The sequence below is a fragment of the Falco biarmicus genome, chromosome 2, assembly GCF_023638135.1.
Source record: "Falco biarmicus isolate bFalBia1 chromosome 2, bFalBia1.pri, whole genome shotgun sequence".
NCBI lineage: Eukaryota > Metazoa > Chordata > Aves > Falconiformes > Falconidae > Falco > Falco biarmicus.
This window is the reverse complement of record NC_079289.1, coordinates 7,495,018-7,516,704: the sequence shown is the minus strand read 5'-3', so window position 1 is coordinate 7,516,704 and position 21,687 is coordinate 7,495,018. Positions and strand designations below refer to the sequence as shown.

Below are 21,687 nucleotides of genomic sequence, written 5' to 3'. Positions count from 1 at the left end.
CTCAGAGCAAACTACTGCAAACTTTCTGACTGCAGCTGCTTCTGCGACTGCGAGCCATCTGTTCAGTCCTAGCGTTTGTGTAGACTGCTTGCACATGAGATCTGCACCACTTTACTGGATGCTGTTTTATGAGAACATTAACCGGTTCAGAAGAAGCAGAGATTCCCCGTCACCCTTAGCTGTGCAGTAACCCACCAAAGGCTGCAAGTTCACTCACAGTGCTATCGAGAGCCTTTAAGGCTATAACCTATGTACAGCAAATCCTTGAAGTCTTTTGGCTGCACTATGGAAACCGTGCTTCCAAGAAAAACGCGGTGTTTTAAGCCAAGAATTACTGTAAACCTATCATTTAGTGAAGGCTTCCACAAAACCTTGTTCTTTGCCCAACACTTGTCAAATAGCTTCTGGTTTGGGAAAAAGCATTGCAGTTTGTGACACGGTTCTAGTATACAGCAACATGCAAGGCGCAATGGGCCCGACTACCATGTCCCTCATGTCCAGTGGTTTTCAGGGAAGGCAATGAAGAGGAATGTTCTCTGAGGCTCTTTTGCAGCAAAAAGAAGAAGTCTAGCAGAGCAACTACCTCAAGCTATAACATTATCCTTTTCATCATGACTATTTTCGTACGACTGTTTTCAAAGAGATGATGAGGACTGGCACTGTAGAAGCTGGAGGAAGTTGACAATTTGAATGAATGACAATCCTAAAAACTGTGTTTGAGAATTGTGAAGAGAAGATTTCTATGCAGGAACATCCATATCTCCTGTCCTTTGGCAGGGCTTAGCATGTGTTTGCCTTCCATAATGATACAAGTGCTGTTTCAAAGGAAGGTTCTTTCAGAAACTTTCACACCAAATTTATTTGAGTGCAAAGCTTGTAGGATATGAACTCTGACTGAAAAAATCTTGCATTTCTTGTATTTATCCTTAAAAGTGGTGCTGAATGACAGCACTTTGCCAGCACTGGTTATCTCACAAACCTGATGTAACATTATGATGCAACTCTTACGACAAGTTATTTATAAGTCTATTCAAATTTGTAATCCACATTGAAAATGTGTTTATCCCATTGAGGATTGAGTATACATATCTTAGCATTCCTGTGTCTTCATCTTTAATCCTTAACTTACCACCTACACTGCTTAGCGAAAGGTCAGTTGTGGCCCTTTTGTTTACCCAGGTGTCCTCCACCACCTTTAGGGCTGTCTTGATTTAATGCCAGCTCCTCATTGAAATACATAATACATCTGCATCATTACAGCACTACTACTGTATTGTGCCTCAGCCTCGTCCCAATTTCTCCAGAGATCCATCTCCTCACCACCTGAAAATCAATATACAAATCTGGTGTTTGACAAAAGGCCAGTGGAGTTCATTTCTTAGACCTCTCTTTAGTGAAGATAAAGCCAACCTGCAAGAAAACAGGGTACAAAGAGAGAAATGCAGCAGTTCTCCAGCTGCACGGCCTTCTTACAGGGACCTTCACTATGTATCCTAATGCCACACCGGGAAAGCGTAAATGCTGTATGCCAATGCCAAATGAAACCCCACAGCACCCTGGAACTTCAGGAGACAGTTGACATCCAGGGGCTGAGGAGCAATATGTCAAAGAAGAGGTGACTCCCCAAAAAAGGTGCACATCCCACCCTTCCATCTCAACTGCCGAGGCAAAAAGTGAAAATGTAGTGAAGTCAAGAAGATACTTAATTCCCAATCTCTTTTTTTAACTTTACTAGCTGGTTCTGTTGATTTTCTCCTTCAACTGAAATTTTGACAGGAAGAAACGATCTTGAAAGCAAAGGTCATGAGTGATGTAAGAGATAGTAGAAAGGCACCCCAACGGGAAACTGGTGCTTGGCAGTAAGTCCCAAGCTAAAAAGTCTTACATGATAAACAAAACACTTAGGAAAGCTAAACAAATAGTGCTTGTCCCTCACCTTCCCCAGAGCCCTGGCAGTGAGTTTATCTCATTAAAGTACTGGATGTTCTTATCCAACATTTACAGTCCTATTTTTAGGTTACTCTAACAATTCCTATAGTCCCAGCCAAGCAGCCAGTGAAAGATGTGTGTATTTTAATTTGTGTGGAGCATCAACTGGGATTCTTATGTTGTCACCAAGACACTTCAGTTAATCCCCAGGAATCACCAACAAAGCTGTTGAGAGACCTTGTCCTTCTCTCAGACATGCAACCTTTGCACCACACAGAGGACAGATTTTCTTGGCTTGATGCTTTGTGTGTCTACAGCTCATATTATTTAACTAAAGAATATTGAAACCGGTGCAAAAAATTCCATTGCACAACTGGATATAACCTCCCAGATAAAGATGGTTCCTTCTCCTTCAGGAGTACCTGTTCAGAAAAATAAGGGTATTTCAGAAACAATGCCAGCTCCAGCCAGGAACAGATTTTTTAAAGCATGTTTTAAAGCAGTAGTTGTTTTCACTGTTATTGTATGTTTGTTGTTGTTACTGTTTTGCTTCGCCTGAATTCTTAGTACACAGTTCAGCCAATCTAACCAGGTCATCTCAGCTTAGGCAAACACGATCTCCTGCTTTCAAAGGCACCTCTTTCCATTGCCTAGAGAATGACACCCTTATGGTTAGGGGTATAACTCTCATTCTAATGGCCAATCCAATTAAGGTGCAAATTATGTGGACTGAATCTCATTACAGTTTCATTTGGCCTGTGGATAATGCACGACTCTAGGCTGACCTCTGCTCCTAGCTCAGCTCACAGAAGACTGGGAGCTAAACACAATCGGTGGACCCTACCTCGCTGGTGGCTGGGATATAGCAAGTTTAGTAGAATATTAATAAAATACCTGGGTTTAATTTTGTATTCCTGTTAAAATATTGATCCTTATTGCATTAGAATCCATGAAGCTGTTTTATTCAATCATAATCACTCAAATTTCATGTTACGAACAAGTACCACCCAAAGTAAGACCGGCAGTAAAAAGTCTCATAGATGGCAGCTCCATCCACAGACAGACATACATTTGTCCAAACTATAAGACAAATAATTTTCAGTAATTAACAGATTTGTAAAAATAACAATTTGTCACGAACAATGCAAAAATAGACCTACTTATTTATTAATAATGTACATTAATAACATATATATTAATAATATATAACCAATTATAGCTCATTGTTCCCTCTTATTTTCATATGATCCAATTTCTAATGACTGCCTGCCATTTTCTGACTCTCTCTTGCTCTAGATGGGTATTATATCCCATCTTCCACAGTGAAGATAATAAAATGAACAAGAACGGTGCCTTGACTGGGTCTACATTCTCTCCAAGAGAATGGAGGCAGACAATGTTTTCTATTATAACTTGAGCCTGACAGCCTAAATCCAGATGAGCTCATGGTATGATGTAAGCTTTGGATTCCTCAGTTGAGCTCCATGTTCAGTCACAAGCGTCCTACAGGCTCTTGGGTCAGTCACTAAAGCCTTTGTTCAGACCAGCTGCGTTTTGCAATCTGTAAACAAAGTCTCAGCAGAGCCGTTATCAGCTGGGCATCACGCCACAAGGACGGGACACCTTCAGACATGGACATTAGATGCCTCCTTCTCACCAGACACACATACTTGGATGCTGCTTAGGTGTCAAATGGAGACACCCAACTGTAGCCAGATGCACGTTTAGGGAGCACTGTACACACAGACACGTAAAACTCCTTTTTGATGACGTGGGGAGTATTAGTTATCTCCCTTTTCCAGAGGAGGGCTGTGAAGGTGTGGTCTTCACTCCTCTGAAGATCACCTAAATCTCTCAGATTGGTCATTCTTGTTGCAAACTCAGGTATCAACTCACAAAATACAATGTTGACCTCACATAACACATCCATTTTAGAATGCTTTATACACCCTGTGTTATGAGCAAAAATTAACAGTCTAAAAGGGCTTTCTAATTCCTCATCTAATGAGACTCTATAGAGGAAAGCAGCTGGAGCTACTGCTCATAACCACCTTGCTATAATTACAAGATAAGCAAAAGAATTAGGCTTTCTAATCATAATAAATTACCAAGCAGAAAACGTAATAAAATCTAACAAGGTCTCTTTATATTGCATTGCATTAATACAACCTCTTTTATATTACCATCGACAGCAAAATGCCATGCAACTAATTAAGTGAAGACCGTTTTTTTTTTTTCAGGTTAAGTAGAGCACCTACATTTCTGCAATTATTTTACCTTTGGAAAGCCTGTCCTGAATCTGTTCCCCTTCAAAGATGGGAAGAGAAATCAAGTCAGCATTATAGCAAGTTTTGTGGCATCGCTCTTAAGTGCATTTAGCAAATGGTCTAAACAGCCAGGTAAAAGAGCTCTAAATAAACAAACAGTGCTTTGCACAACCATAGTGCTTCTCATCCAAGGACTTCAGTGCATTTGATAAATATTAATTAACTTACATACTGCTGCTTTGAAGTAGGCAAGGGATATATTTAAGTATCACTTTCTTTGCTACTGAAATGCATTCCTGCTTTGTTCTCTTGTGCAGGATGCAACAGCTGTTTAACAACACACATGAATATTAAACAAGAGTTTTAGAGAAGAAGTAAGGAATGCTTAATCCAAAAGAAACCCCAGAGGGATTTACATGTGTAGAAAGCAATTACTTAAAGCAATGGCCCCCAGACTCTGTGGGTGATTTTGTTCTCCTTAAGCCACCTCCGTTTTAAATTTAAATTTGCTGTGGCTGTTAATAATATTGGAGGATCTTGCAGGCAGCCTGTCCCCTCTGAGCTGCAGAGAGGGGAACACTGGCACAAAATCTGGGCCAGAATTGGTAGAATTTTGCTTTTATACTAACAAAATAAGCCAGGCAACTTAGGCAATCATAGCACAATAAGATTTTGGCTTTCTGCTGCTGAAAGAGGGTATGAATAGCTGGTTGAACTTCAGAGGACTCAATAATTAAGCCCTCAAACAGCTATTCTACCCACCCAAACACCGCCAAACTGATGAGACCTCCTGTTCAACACATCCCACCCAGTACCAAGTGCCCCATGCTCAGCAGCAATGGTCATCGGCTGGCTCAGGGTTTCTGCCCCATCTCTCTGTGTGGTGGCATCAATGGGTTGTATGTGACGGGGTGCGTCTCCTGCTAGTGCAGAGAATTCACCACCCAGAACTCACAGTTGTGGGGAGAACTGTGATTTGCACAATGGCACCTCAGCCTAATGTCCTGCACGGTGGGGAAACCTCTTTACAATCTCACAGTGCATCGCCTACTGAATACCTAGCTGGGTCAGCATGGAGACTTAAGTTCTCGCTTGGGCAGATGAAAACTATTAGAGAAGATTCAGATTTGTAACAGGACAAGATGCACCAAGCAGCTATTCAAAAACAGCAACAGAGACGTTGTTGTCTGTGCAGCAGAAACGAAATGGAAAGAACAGACAGCTTTCCTTTACCGTGGCACAGCATCACCAATCATTTCTTGTTGTGCCAAAAAGAGAAGGCGTTTTAAACAAGATTGGCATTACTTTGGTATCTAGCTGTATCTACAAACTTCTTTGCTATTTCAATAACCTCTGTTGGAAGGGGTGGAGACATTTTGCCAAGGACATCTCCAGAGTTATCCCTGTAACTATGGCATTTAAACACACTTTGTGTACCTCAAATACACTTTTTAAAGGCCTTTCCTAAACTGTAGTTGAGAACTTTAACCAGCTAGCCCATTCTGATAGGCTATCCAAATTATTTGCTTAGTTTTGCACCAAATCTACACCAGCGCTTCCAGTTTCAGTATTAGGATTATATTAACAGCTTCACTTGTACTTATTTATTAAGCAGAAACAATTCTGGCAGGCAAGCCAAATATTCATCTTAATTGAAAACATCACATTTCCATTTATCCATCATATTAATAAATGGGGTCACCAGATGGCCCTTTAGGATCATTGAGCTGAGTTAGGCTTCTTGGGTCTTATGTTCCTTGTGTGCTTTACCGCAAAGCTAAAAATCCATAACATTGCCAGCACATCATATAAAGCATTTTTTCCTGCGCTGGCACCCTCAGGTGACCAAAATACCTCCAACAAAAACCTGAATTACACAAACACAGAATCCTTTCCTGAATCAGGTCTCCCCTATTCACAACACATGACAGCAGATATGAGTGATGCACCATGAAGCAGCAGCAGAGGAACTTTCCATTTGATGTGCATTAATGAATCCACTTCCCTAAAAAGAATTTATTTCTTAGAAAGATCAGGTGTCTCTTAGTGAGCGATTAATTTTACAGCCAGGTATTCAACCTGCTAGATGGGTACTATGGTAACATTAATCACCGTTTTATATAGCTAAAACTTGACCTAGCAGAATATTAGCATCTTTCTCCTCTTCAGTGTTGAGGATTGGGAACAGACCTTCATATGCCCAATTTGAGAGAGACCATACTGGACAATACTTTGCTTGACCTGACAGTAACTCTCTGTAGGGCCACTACTCCCACATTTCTACAGAGGGCTTCCCAAAAAAGGAAAGCAAATCTTACATATTTTCCTAAATCCGTTAATCTTCTGAGCACAAAACCATTCTAGATCCCCACCCTACGTTCAAGAGATTTGTATTTCATTAAGATATACTCCACAAAACTGTACTCTGAGCATGTGCTTGGTATTTGGATGAGGTTTGGTGGTGGTGCATTTACACCACCTAGTACGTTGGAGGCTGATCCATAGGTAGAGCATGTACACACTACTACAACATGGATCTCAAATGGGCTTACTCATTTCTACATTGACAAATCCTCCATACTAGCTTCCTGGACATATTTATCTTTACCTAAAACTAGGCAAATAGTTGGACAGCTACTGAATTAACACGAACAGATGCTGCTGAGAGATGTGGTGTTCCTGCTTGCTTTGGCATCATGGCTAGTTGAAATTTTTTTAGCAATTCCAAAAAACAGTCAATGGCTGGAAGAGCATTAAATAATCCTGACTTGGAGTTCCAAACACGGGGAACTCATAGGTATTCACAGGATAATCTTTATGCAGTAAAAGATAAAGCATACCTGTCAGAAGGACCCTTACACCACATAGCAATTTTTTCTCTGATCTCACAAAAGCCCTAGTGATACTCAGAAGTCACTATACACTTCTGCTAAGCAATCCATAACATTTTGAAACAGAAAACACTACGCTTGCCGTGGACAAGATAAAATAATACCAACCGATATGTTTACTTGAAATCAATGTTACCACAAGATGTCACTCTAAACTTTATTTACGGAAAGGGTTTGAGAACTTCAAAGAGATCAAAGTTACTTTTCTCCAAGTATATTTATTTTCTTCCAAATTGTATTTACAAAACTTAACACATAAATCAATTGCTTATCAGCGAAAAAAAAAAACCAAACAGCTAAACAAATGTGAGAAATAAAGTCTACCATGCCAAAACTCATTGGCAAATGCTCAGAAGGCAGGCTGGGTAGAAAATGATGATAAGAATAAAAACAGAGCAGAATTTTGGTTAGAGGTTAAAGAAGAAAAAGAATTAAGTTACAGTACACTATATTGCAGTTCAACACTGGAGATTAAGAATAATTCAAGAAAACGCAAGCCTTGGGAGAAAATAACCAGTACACAATGCAACTCCATCTGTCCCTCTGTCTCACTATAATTAGGTTAGATTTCTCCTACTATCTAATTACTGTATGTTTTGAAAGATACTCCCCCACAACAGTTCCTCCTACTACCTGCAGGTACTTGGATTCTGGGAAGACTGAATCTCCTAACAAATCCCCTGATGAAAATGAGCATTCATATATATGAATATGTATGTGTAAAAATATGCAAGTATATAATGTATGTGTATATATATATATAATATTGTGAGTATATGCAATTTGTGTGTGTGTGTATATATATATACATAAACAAAAGCAGAATATGGGTGGGAGAAGAAAACAAGGTCACTCTTGAGCCACATCCCCACCTATCCGCGGTGGAGGCAGGACCAGCCCAGGGCATGCAGCAAGGCAGGTGCAGAGCCAGGACCTGGGAGAAAGCACCCTGAGCAAAGCCGCTCCGACACTTCCATCATCAGGAGCTCATAAAAAATTATGGCGATCCCAATCCCAGTACCTCCAAGAAATATGCCTTCAAAACAGTTAATTTGCAGAAGAAAACCATCTGTTTCGTGTAAACCATCTATCTATTGGGACGAAAACCAGATCTAAGAGAAAGGAAATAGTACCTTTGGCGGTGTTGGCATTTCCATTAGCTCAAGCAGCAAAGGCTGGTGTGAAGCATCCAACGGTTTTGACCTCGCTTTAAGATGTGTGCTATCAACATCATCACACACTGCAATTTGTGGTGAGAAGCTCTTTTTACCATCCTTAAGGTCTTGGAAATCACTGTGTAAAATTAACTTCAAAATACTGGTAAGGTTGTAAAGGTAACTCCCAATGTTAGAAAGTACCATCACTGAAATATATGGTCACACACCGTTTTTGTCTCTGCTCTGACACTTTATTCAGTGTACCGAATGGGCCTGCACCAGGGAAGCTGTCTGAGCAACCTTGGCACCATTTATCTAAGGAGCTGAAAGGCTAAGAGTGATAAGAAGATTTCTGGAAGGTACTTTATCTTAAGAGCATTAAATGCCACCCCAGGAATTAGATACTACCTCTGATTCCTACGGAGTCTCAGTGATGGTCGGGCAGTCACGTAGATTGTTTTTTCCCAAAGGATTTCCCATCAGAAGAACCTCATGGTTTAAGTGCCAAAACTGAGACAATGGGACAATCTTGCTGGAATAGTGACACCTCTTGTCACAGCTGGAGCTGTGGTCAGACATTAAAATGGTGTCTGTGGTGATGTATAAGGTCAGAAGTGTCTCAAATCAGGTCTCTAAAATAGATTAATTTTTTTACCTCTTTTTCTCAGGGCTTCAGTACCACCTCCATGGCACAGAGCTGCAGTCACCTCATTATCCAGTAAATAGTGATGGGAAAGCAATGGATTCAATATTTGATTGTGAGCTGAGAGCTGCCCCTTCTGCACACTGAACGAAGCAGAATTTTTGAAGGAAAACAGTTTGAGGTCAAATAAATGAGAAGACTCACATTGTATGCATGTACAGCAATCCAACTCCGATCGCAGACGCTACCTTAGTTATAGCACCACCCTACCTCTGACCACAGACCTAATCCTCTCTTGCTTTGAAATCACACATCATTTCTGTGTAACGTAACACAATGATAATTATTATAAAAGGTATTTTATATTTCTAATGGCTAGGATTTTATGCAATAGTTCCTTAATCCACTACATCAGCAGAAAATCAAACCCACACAACTATGATGACAAAACGGAGACAGGAAAGAACAAATGAAAGACATAAATTCAGTCATCTTTGAAAAGAGCTCACAATTTTCTCAGTGGCAGGTCAGGGTGACAGACACCAAACACAGTTGCAGAAAATGCACCACATGACAGAATAAACACACAATGGGAATGAACAACACAGTCGGCAGGATTTCTTGTCAAGATACGTTTTAATACCCAACAGAGCTCCAAAGTACAGAATCAAACCTGAGCAAACTTCAGTAGAAATCTGAGGTAAATACAATATTCCAGTTACCTCTTACTACACACATATATATATAAAAATTATATAACTATTATATATATGTGTATATATACACAGAAATATATGCATATATGTATATGTAGAATTAACTAGTTAACTTTCATACATCTTACTACCCAGTGCTCAATCCCAATTGCACTTAAACTACTTAAATGAGTGTTTTTCCCTGACTCCTCTAACACTGGAAGCACGGGGTTAAGAAAAAGTCCTGAGATTCCAGAAGAGCCACAAAGGTGGCACCAGGCAACTGATTTGGCTCATTTATAACAGTTTTGAAAACCATAAGGTATAACAGTCTTCAAGCCTAAAATGTTCCTGTGATTTCAAAGTTACCATGCAGTTTCTCAAAAAGTTATATTCACTAAGCAAAAATCCCATCACGGTCTAGCCTAAAATAATTCCGCAGACCAAAACATTAGAGAGGGAGAGCAGCTCTGCTATTTTAGAGACAAAAATAAACATTGGGATTAGTGATGGAACAGCTTGCTTCAGATTATTTTGTTCCATTTTATTAGTAGATGTACAAACTACATTAGCAAGATACAAATCCAGCCCTTCTTTATTTTACGCCAGAAAAAGTAATCTATCTCATTGTTCTTTTATATTCTCTCAGCTTGAAAAAGGAGACTATATTACTCAAAATAAAACCAGATTATCTAAATGCATCTTTTAATGATTTTTCTCTAGTTCTCATCACAACCAATAATAAAGTGCTATCCCTATTTAATGCAAAGAGAAAGAAAAGCTTCACACTGGGACAGCAGCCACACAGCAACAGCTGTTGCAACTGCATTTTATCAATTCTAATTATGCATGGAACACATGAGGCCAAGACACACTTAAAAAAAACCCAAAAACAAAAAACCACTACAGGAACAAACCCCAGCTTTTATTCCTTGCTGGATATTGAAATGTAACAAGCTCAATAATTATCATATTGCTCATATTAAAAACTGATCTTAGAAACGGTTTATTTCCAATGCACAGCTTTTGCATTTCCAATGAGAAAAGTCCACAAAGCTTCTGAAGTCCTTGTCTGAAATGTAAATGCTATCATTCATTGGTTAAAAGGCAGCAAAACATGAGCAGAGGGTTGCATTAGGATTACAAGTGATTATGTATTACCTAGGTTGTATCAGTGCTGTAATCGGTTTCTTCTTGTACGCAGGTAGGCTGAGAATCCAAACACAGACCTGGGCTGGGATTCTGAAATTTTCAGAGTCCATCAGCATTCATATCCAGCATCTCTGCGCAATTCTTTAAGGAAAAGGTCTACAGCAAGGATGGGATCCCAGTCAAAATTCCCACACAAATAAAAGATGTCAGAGCTTTGCTTCTGGGTTGAGATCTTTTCTGGTAATTCACAAGCTTTTAATATTTAAATTCTTTTGACTAAAAAACTGATTTGGGGTACCCACACAAGATTCCCACATCTTCACACACATACACCTTCTCTCAAGGTGGAAAATAACTAAATTAATATTAAGAAGTTGTTCTGGGAGGGCTGCTCACATCTCCAGGTTGGCCAGCAAAAATAGGGAGCACCATGCCCTGGCTCTGTTTGTTCCTCATCTCTAACCAGTAAGGCATCACTGTAACACCCAGTAAGTCCCAAAGAAAAAAGCGATTCTGAGATTTTCAGAGATACAGAAATATTTCAGCTCCTCCATCACGGACACAACTAAGAAAGACTGGGTAACGTTTCAGAGCTCAGTGAAAGTCCCCTCCCTGGATATCTTCAGCCTAGTTTCCCTATAGTAACGTGATGTCTGTCTGTCTTTTTCCTGCACGTGCATCCCTCTGCCAGCTCTCACCAGCTGACTGTGAACCTTCTGCCTAATGTCCGTGCAACTTGATAGAAGTGAAGAAGCCCCATGTCCTGCAAAGGATCTGCAGGTGGCACAGGGTGGGGAGAGTTCGAAGAGCCAGAGAGAAACGACAGTACCGCAGGGGAAATTGCACTGCCATGGAAGCAAAAATAGCGGGGGGGCAAAATCCACTGGAAACCACTTACATTAGATCTGCCATTTAGGGTGGGCTGGGGGAACAACTGGTTCATTCTGTGTAAGCAAACATTTACTGGAGAACCGCGAGGGCTAGTTCCTCAAGCTGGCTGCAATCCAGCCAAAACCCAGCTCATAAAAAAAAAAATAAAATAATATCACACAGCTTCAAACCGTCCCAAAGATCCAGCACTGCTACCTTTAGCTCTTCTGAAAGAAAGCACAAATTTGCTTACTAAGAGAATTGGATTTCAAGAATAAAAGCAGCTGCAGCTGTCTTCAGGCAAAACAAAAGCTGCCCTTGAATTTAAATTTCAGTTCTGCTGTAATTTATGCCGCAACAAAGAAAGATGCCAGTTTGGGAAAGTAGGGCTCTGTGCGGAGTAATAACAGGCTTCCCCATTGTCAGAGATGTCATCTGAGCACCCCTCAGATGTGACAAGAGCACTGAAGGGCTTTTGCACATTTCTTTTGCACCTCAACACTCGTAATAGTCAGGGAGGGTTTCAATATTTTTAAATAGAGCTATAGACGAATCTTTATTTCTCAGTCAGGGGAGTACTGTATATAAATCTCTGGAGGAATCATTCCAACCCCAGCAAAGCCGACTGGAGTTTTTTCTTTGACTTTGTGAATGCTGGCCTCAGGCCCTCTGTGAGAGGATTGCCTAATGTCCCTGGGCTGGACCCGGGATTAGCTCCCAAGGAATTCAGTGTCATTACAGGAGGTGAAATAGCCTGACATGACCAGAAACCAGCTCACTGAGATGAAGTCCAGAGAACAATGACATATGAGGCCAGTGACCTTACATTCAGGAGCACTGTAAGTAGCTAAGTGTGCCGAACACATAAGGGACTAAAAACACCTATTGAGAGCAAGCTTCCTAAGTATGAATAGATAACACCCAGTTGTGCTTTCCTATTGAAAAGTTCCCCAGTACAGAGATTCATTTCCTATCTTTTTGGTCCCTGAAGCACTGACACAGCACAAATTGCTGAAACACGCTTCCTCCTGAAGACTGGGAACGATTGGTACTGGTGAGGGCCATCATCGCCTTAGGTGCTTGCTAATCACGTTCCCTGTTCTGATAGCCTCAACTCCAGCAGCTTTATCAAAAGCCTTGTGAAATGTGGCATTGCCTTGTTTTCTGTGGTGCTGTGAATTTCAAACCTTATGTTCACTGGAAGGAACAAGTACAAAAGAGGTCTTGGTCGTGCATCTGTGAAAAGGTGATTGCAGTGTTTCTTCAAGAGCAATCATAGAAGCAGACAACAGCAGCCTGCAGTATAGATTATTTCTATGCCTTTTGCACAAATCTCATAAGCTTTTTAACAGTGAAGGCTGGCACTACTGTGTGTGACTAGCACTGGGTTTTTGAGATGTTGCATGATCCTGACATTTCCTCTGACATCTATAATCATTCTCCAAAACCTACTTTGGGTGCGGGCTCCATCACCAGCCCAGGACGGTGTTGCAGGTCTCCTGCTTTTCTCATCATTTATCCTGCTGTTTACACATCTATTTGCCAGTCCTGACGCACCTCTTTCCCTCTAGCCTCAAATTCCTTCTGTCACTATTTAAAAGGTTTCTCCTTAAACACAACACACCCAAATTCCTTGTCTTTACATTAATTGCCTCTACATTCTTCTTCCCTCTGTATGGTCAATGGTGTCATTATTCTTCTCAGCATGAAAGCCTGCAAATGGGGGGACTTTTTTATCTTTACACTTAGTTGACATGCATGGCTGCGTCTATCAAAATCTTTCCCATTTTTCATTCTCAGTGTTTTCCCAGGGGCACGTTTCAATATCCCATCATTACTCCTATGATAGGTTCCTCTCCAGTTACTTTCATATCTAAACTATCCTGAAATGTAACCATTGTCCTATATGCCAGGGGAGTTTCGGTCCCAGGTCAAAGTTTCGTAGGCACCAAAGTCAATCAAACTAAGACAAATCCATAGGAAACCAAGCTCTTGACATGCTTCATGCTTACTATATTAAACGTTTGCATTTGTCAATGGCTATGTTTTTTTCAATAGATATGTACATCCTAAAATAATTAAGGCAAATGGGCACTTGCTTCAGCTTTCTGAAATGGCCACATTTTATGTCCTACTCTTATACACTATCCATCCTATAGCACTCTCCAGTAACATGGATGATTGTAAGATACAACTAGACTCCTGGAAGTTTGGATACTAATATATCCACTTAATTCACATGCCACTTAATTTACAAAAACTTTTTAATGGAAAAGTTTTATGTGATTGCAGAAGAACAATCTGACTTCCTTTTTAACTTGGCTTAAAAGACATTATCACTTTTTTTAAAATGGATTGTTATAAAATGGCTTATTTAAAAGTGAGGTGAATGAGGTAATGAGTCTAAAATATTCTTCTTACTAAACACACAAAATTATATACTAAGTCTCTAAATACAGATTGTGGCACAGATGACCAGTAAATTCTGTTATCCTTACAGTAATGTTTACTACAGCAATTTTTAAGACAGGCGGTTTTATAACATCCACGTTATTTTGCAGATATGGCATAATACCCTAGGGGTGGGGGGTGGGGGGGGAAAGGTGATGCAGATTTTAGTTGAAAACACGCCATTTTAAAATTCAGTCAAAGTTACGTAAGCATGAGGAAAAAACATAAGACATGGTTTCAAAGTCCTCAGGAAATACGTCACCCACTGCCGATCCGGTTTATCCGAATTTTAGAAAAACCTGTTGAGATTAGTTTTTACCTAATACTGCATAAGATGATTACAGCTATTTGTGGCACTTTAATTCCTGCTAGAAACAAAATGATGTTTTACAGAGATGTATCTACACACAACAACAAAAAAAAAAAAAAACCCAACCCACAACCCTGACATAAACCTCTTTCATCCACTCTCATTCCACAGAACGGCATTCTAAGCTGTAAAATCATGCACTTTTCTTAATGAAATGAAGGCTTGACAAATATGTAGCGGAGGTTTTTAGAAATAAATTGTACTGAACGATGTATCACATTATAAAAACTGATTAAGTTTCATAAAGATCACAGCAAAAAAAATTATGCTTGGTCATTTTGACATACCCAGATGACTTCCTACTGTCTTTCTTGGTTTTCCGTTTTTCTCTCTGCACAATGCCTCCAAGATACCCCACTATGAGACAATCCCAACAAACGAGGCATTTGGATTTCTGCATGTTTAATTTCCTCTTCCTTGCAGGGTTTTGAAAAAAATTAATGTTCACATCAGAACAACATGTGCTACGATTTGAGAGGACCCTGTGACTTTAATACCATCTAACTGCAGATGACCCTACAAAAAGCAAACCTTCTTACAAGCTCATTACAACAACAGTACCGTGACTCCTCACTGCACACAGAAGGATTGGGAGAACGCTTTTGGTGAAAATAATTTGGAATTAACTTAAGAGTAACGTCAATATCTACATATGCGTTCTTCCCCTTGCACACTCCTTCTGAAGGGTTTCTCCTCTTCCCTCCTCTTAGAGCTCGATTTTCAAAGCATTGTGTTGGGGCCACTGGAGTGTAAATGGGACTCCAGAGACTGCAGCTCCACATGTCGCTTTGAAAATGTGCCTCTGAGCAACTAACTCAGCTGTAACTGAACACAGCGACTCTAGCAAGAAGTCCAGCAACAAGAACAGCCCGAAGGGAGATGGAGACGCTTTTGAACCCAAATTAAAATGTAAAGGGACAATCCTTCAGTAAGGCTTCTGTAAATCACTTACAGAATTTTACTTCCATATTTGTAGTCACTTTTTGCATGTGTAACATACACGAATGAAAGATATTGAATTCTCTTTTTTCTCATGTTAATCTCCCGTTCAGTAGTCAACAGTTAATATCTACAAAACACATTGAAGATGAAAACAATCACAGCCGCAGTGAGAGCCCAAGTTCAAAGATGGCTGGTTGAATCAAATCACACAAGCATAAATTGGAGAACAAAAGGAACTAGAAAACACTAGTTTTGAAAAGGGCCTCTAATTATAATTGTTTTTCTTTATCTTTTCTTGTTATACTCAATTTAAGATATCCTACAGATTTTTAAAGCAATTGGGAGGTTAACAAGAATTGAACACACACTTAAAGGACAGGGATGGTTCCAACAGCTGAATTTTTATGTAAAGGAATCAAAATCTACTGAAGCTGTAGGACTTAGAAAAACTTCATTTGGCACAAAAAACTATGTTAACTTTACGCCTGACAGACATGTGTACTTCCGCATCCAAGTTAATGATTCTATACAAAAATCATATTTTTCTTTAGTATTTACAGCCTAAATATTCAAAAGGTCAATCAATTCTGGATAAAACCAATGTTTGACAACTGTAAATGAGATCAAGTTTTGGAAGGCAATGACTTGGACTCTGAAAATTAAGTCTAATTAAGATTAGGCACTCAAAAATGGATGCTTTCAAGACAATTAGACATTCTGTAAATATAAAAGACAAAGGAACATTAGCAGTACAGAACTTAAAAAGAGACCAGAAGCTCTGCCTTTGGTATTTCTTTGTGTGGTGGTCTGATTTATAAAGGAATGGAAGAAAGTATGATGAGAAGCTAAAACAGATGTCATGGAAGTGAAGGGGTTTATATACTGATTATGCAAGAACCTCATTATCAATTGTGTCATAACATCATCTACCACACTTAAAATACTGATGAGAGGTCATTCTTTTGTATTATTCCAGCATCTAGACCAACCAAATAGCAAAGCAAATATAATCATGACAGACTTCGAACACATCCTGTGATTCCCAAATCTCTTTTTTGTAAAAAGAACCATTTAAGAACAAGGAAAAGACATCCAAAGGCCTGCAAATTAAAATACTATCTAACTTCCATAACACCACACTCCTCAAACTGTCACTGTGACAATCAAAAGATTTCATTTGTTCTTTGGATTCAGCCTTAACGTAGCTATAATCACTTTGTCATTTCTGACATATGTAATACATCAACAAATATTGTGGTGTAGCCACACACAAAGCACACATGTTGTCAGAACACTTTGAAGGATTACTTCAAAGTACTGCAGAAGTAAATGCACAGTTAATATCGCTTCTGTGACTTTTATACTTCTTCAGCACGTACTTCTATATCCATTGTTAGCTTCACAAAAATAAAATGGAAATGACCCATCTTTTTTTCATTCTTTAGTTCGAATCTATTTACAACTATTTCATAAAAATTAGGAATATTTCGTTTTTTAAAAGATACACAACAATTAAAAATTATGTAGGCTTTATAAAATAAATCTAATAACTTTAAAGAAGCTGAGAGAAATTACATGTAAAATAGCACTGACAATTAATTCCATTTGCAGGAAAAGTTAGACTGGTAACATACTTTTGTCATAAATGCTACAGAAATTAATGAAACTCTTCCTAGACCGCCACAGTCTTCACAGTAATAGTGTTGTATTAATGTACTTCTACTTCTATGATATATAATCAAATTTTTTTCCCTAACTGCTACCGATTGTAGCTCTGTAGTGAGTACAATGGTACTCTTGGCTTCAACCAACCACAGCTTGAAGGTACATGTGCTTGCACAAACATCATTTGTGTTAAGAAATGTGCACTTCAGACTAGTTCTGCACCAAATGTACAGATGTTTGTGAAGGAATAAAACACCAAGGGGCCAATGCAATGTGAGCAAGAGGGCAGGGGGAGGTAGAGCAAGGGCGATGCACAGTTACTGTCACCACTTCCCCTGACTGGCAGCATAGGCACAGCAGCGCACAAAGGACAACAGGGATGCTAAAGCAACCAGGTATGTTCATGACCTTGAAAACATTCTATATAACAACTATATAACAACTTATGGAGGTTATTTTATATAAAGCTCCAAAACACCAAGTGCTTTATTTTGACAAATACCATTATTTGCAAGGTGAAATTGGGACCTTTAAGTAAATGGAAGAAAGACTGCAACATCGCATGAATGGGAACATTCTGCCAAAGGTTCACTGTGTCCTTGAGCATTTTTCTTGACACACTTCCAAGTTTCTTTGGCTGACGCTTTTCCAAAAAACATAATGCAAAAGACACAAAAATTTTAGATGCTACTTGACGCCAGTGAAATCAGTGAAACATTGGCCATTTACCTGTGTGGAGATGGCTTTATCTTCAACTTTGCATAATCAGTTATATCCTAGTCTGGTTCAGTAACTTCCATTAAACAAAGGAAAGTAGCAAGGTTTAAGAACAACCATTCAATGCCTTACCTTGCATTATTTTTTTGTTACTTTTTCTTTCACTATAAAGAAGAAAATTCCTTTGAAATGAGGACAATGAGTTTCCCCCCACGAGAACCTGGAAGGAATATCTCAACATGCTGTTCCATTATGAACACAAATTAAATAGTGAGCAATGAGAGAGTTACTAGGTCTGACCTAGCTCTGGCCTTCAAGAGCATATATCTAAGATTAAATACTAGTACCTACCTAGAAGTGCCTGAAACAAGCTGCTCTTAAAGATGCCCATCACCTTCCTGATGGCTTTTTTCAGTTGTTGTTCTTCCGGCTTCCTTAGTTTTTTACAGTATTCTTCCAGCAGCACTAAAGCTCGGTCAGTATCTAAAGACAAACAAATACAAAAAAAAAGCCTTTTACTGGCTATGGAAAGTATTTAAATGCTCAAATATTAACTTCACATTTCTAAAGGCATTGTTCAGACATATAAGGAACATTCACAACAAATGTTGTTACAGCCTTGTCTAACTGGACCTCAGTAAGGCCTTTGACACCATCTCCCACAGCATCTCCTGGAGAACGCGGCTGCTCAGGCCTGGGATGGCTGTGCTCGTCACTGGCTAAAAAACTGGCTGGACAGCCAAGCCCGAAGAGTGGTGGGGAATGGAGTCACATCCCGCTGGCGCCAGGCACAGGTGGTGTCCCCAGGGACCAGCGCTGGGGCCAGTCCTGTTTGATGTCTTCATCAGTGACCTGGACGAGGGGCTGGAGCGCACCCGCAGTGGGTTTGCAGAGGACACGAGCTGGGGGCAGTGTGACCTGCTGGGGGGCAGGGGGCTCTGCAGGGGGTCTGGGCAGGCCGGGCCGAGGGGCCGAGGCCAGTTGTATGAGGCCCAACAGGGCTGAGTGCCGGGCCCTGCCCGTGGGTCACACCAGCCCCCCACAGCGCTGCGGGCTGGGGGCAGGGGGCTGGGAACTGCCCGGCGGGGAAGGGCCTGGGGGGGCTGGTCGGCAGCCGGCTGGGCATGAGCCCCCAGTGTGCCCAGGTGGCCACGGCGGCCAGCAGCGCCCTGGCCGGTGTCAGCAGCAGCGTGGCCAGCAGGGCCAGGCAGTGCCCGTCCCCCTGTGCCGGGCCCTGGTGCGGCCGCCCCTCGAGCCCTGGGCTCAGCGTTGGGCCCCTCACCCCCAGACAGACCCGGAGGGGCTGGAGCGTGTCCAGAGCCGGGCAGGGGCTGGGGAAGGGGCTGCGGCACCGCTCGGGGGGGGGCAGCTGATGGAACTGGGGGCGTTTAACCCAGAGAAAAGGAGGCTCAGGGGGGACCTTATCGCTCTCTACAGCTGCCTGGCAGGAGGCTGTGGGCAGGTGGGGGTCGGTCTCTTCTCCCAGATAACAAATGGCAGGACAAGAGGAGGCAGCTTCAATTGTGCCAGGGGACATTTAGATTGGATATTAGGAAGAATTTCTTTACTGAAAGGCTGGTGAAGCACTGGAACAGGCCGCCCAGGGAGGTGGTGGAATCACTGTCCTTGGAGGTATTTAGAAAATGTGTAGATGCAGCGCTTAGTGACGTGGTTTAGTGGTGGACTTGGCAGTCCTGAGTTAATGGTTGGACTTGATGATGTCAAAGGTCTTTGCCAAAGTAAATGATTCTGTGATTCTGTCATTAGCTATATGCCATGAGCAACACAGGCAAAACCAAGAGATTAACCCAACACCAACACAGGAAGATTACTGTGTGTCTGAGATCTCCCTGCAAAACTATCTTTTTAATGGCATCTACCTCAAGTGTTCAACTTTCTTTTATCCAAAACCAGCTGGAAGCTATGGGGTTCAGCCCAAATCACAATTTGCAGAAGCTACAAAATTATAGAAAATAACCATTATGGATACCCATACAGGAAAACTGGCCTTAAAACATATTCAGAGAAGACATGAAAGTGTTTGCTTCGCATCTGCAGCACTCAGTTCTCTGTTCTCTGAATAGCAAATGTGTATCTGAAAGGCAGGTGTCCAAGAGCATGGCTGTTGTTTTTTTATTTTTCTGTTCCCTCAATACATAAAATTGCTATCTACCTCTTTGGTAATAATGAGACTTTGATAGCAGACTTTCATTCATGTGTTGGCTCAAATGTAGCAATCCAGCCTTTCCCTAAGAGTCCAGAGAAACAGAGCTCCCTTTCTCCTGCTGCTATTATCTTTGCACAGTCATTTGCCAAGAGCATGAGTGACATATAAAATTGTATGACATCCATACATCACCATCTTACACACAAGAAAATAGAGAAAAATGGAGAACCAGACTTCACCTTTCCTTCTCCCCATCCTAACTAACTCCCAGGAATGTCTGCACACAAACGTATATGACACTGAGATATCTGCACACACTTTTGTAATTACATTGCCACCAAGTTTGCAATAAAATTACTAAACAGTACCAAAAAAGTACAAATTAATAATGATAGTGAAATGAGTGCCTCAATCTAAATCTTACAGCAGAGTTCAATGCAAGCTTCATTACCAGGAGAGGTTCAGACTCTTTAGTTAGATTAAAGTCAATAAAGTACTGTAACAAGGCTTGGAAAGGCAAAACAAGACTGCTTTTTTCATTCTTTTTTCTAAATAACTGAAAGAAAACTTCTTTTTCACGATATAAAAGTTGTTCATCTTTGTCCATCCAAGGATCCTGAACATGATCCCTGTAGCATGGGCCTTGCGGTGTGACAACTGGATGAGTTCACAGTAGGGGCAAAGACACAACTTGTATTCTCTAATTTGATAGCATTCTCAAATTAAATGATTACATGATTAATGTTTAAAAAGATGCAATTTCTTTTCCTTCTCTTCATAAAAATTTTGGCTGGTCACAAGCATTGTGTCAGAGAAATTAAAACCATAATGAATAAAAAGGGATGGTATTTAAATGCATATAGATATATATGCACACATATATAAATACATATGCTCATATCACATATATTAGGAAGCATTTTATGGCAGTGTAGATATTTATACAATGAAAGAGCTCACGGGTCTCTGCTGCAATTCCACCTTGAGGGGATCTCCAGGAGGAACTCCTTCTTTCTATGGGAGCTGTCCCTGGGGCAGGTAAGGGTTAGACAATTGCCTTGTTTTCACCTAAAACCAGTTTTGGACTTAGGACCCATCTATAACCAAGGAAGAGAGAGACCAGCTCTTTCAAATGCCAGGTCACAACACCCGGGCTGGGCTCCCACCACACAAACCCAAAGCACAGCCTCCAAGCAAAGTTCTGGGTCCAAGTGGGATGTGGTTAGGATATTCCCAACAAATGGCTGGGAATAAAGGGGTAATTCTACATGTGAGCTCAGCTTCTTTTGCCTTGAAAACCCCAATCACATCACCTTTTTCACTGACCTCATGACTGTGCCTGACCCATCTGTGACACCTACGCTTTCATTTACATATTGAGAGTTCTGGCTGCCCTCAATAAAATAGTTAATATCTTGAAGCATGGATTGCAATCAGATATTAACCTTCCCCATGGTACAGACAGGTATATGCAATGAATACATGATTATTTATACTAAAGTGAAGCAGCAGAGTAGTGGAACCACTGCGAAGTATCCAGTACCGAGGACACTTTTCAGAAGTGGACTATCTGAGAAATCAGGAAAATTCCATACCAAAGAGATGCCCTACAAACTCCCTCTTCCTTAGTCACTTGGTAAAGCGCTTTGACAACCCTTCCTTCATTAATCATTCCTTCCCTAAAGTGTATGGTTCTTATTAAAAAAAAAACAACTACAAAAAAGTAACATCCTTTTGGGGGTATGAGCAGTTTTTATTTTCACTTAAATTA

General features: G+C 40.5%; 1 protein-coding gene across 9 annotated transcripts in view; it reads right to left on the bottom strand.

The window, feature by feature from the left end:
- Window positions 1-21,687, bottom strand: part of DLG2 (discs large MAGUK scaffold protein 2) — a 1,040,391-nt gene that overhangs the window by 1,002,449 nt on the left and 16,255 nt on the right. For all 9 annotated transcript variants that reach the window (XM_056327218.1, XM_056327222.1, XM_056327223.1 and 6 more), the window contains one exon: window positions 18,101-18,232. In XM_056327218.1, the coding sequence (XP_056183193.1) occupies window positions 18,101-18,232 (132 nt within the window). The remainder of the gene's footprint in view (window positions 1-18,100; window positions 18,233-21,687) is intronic.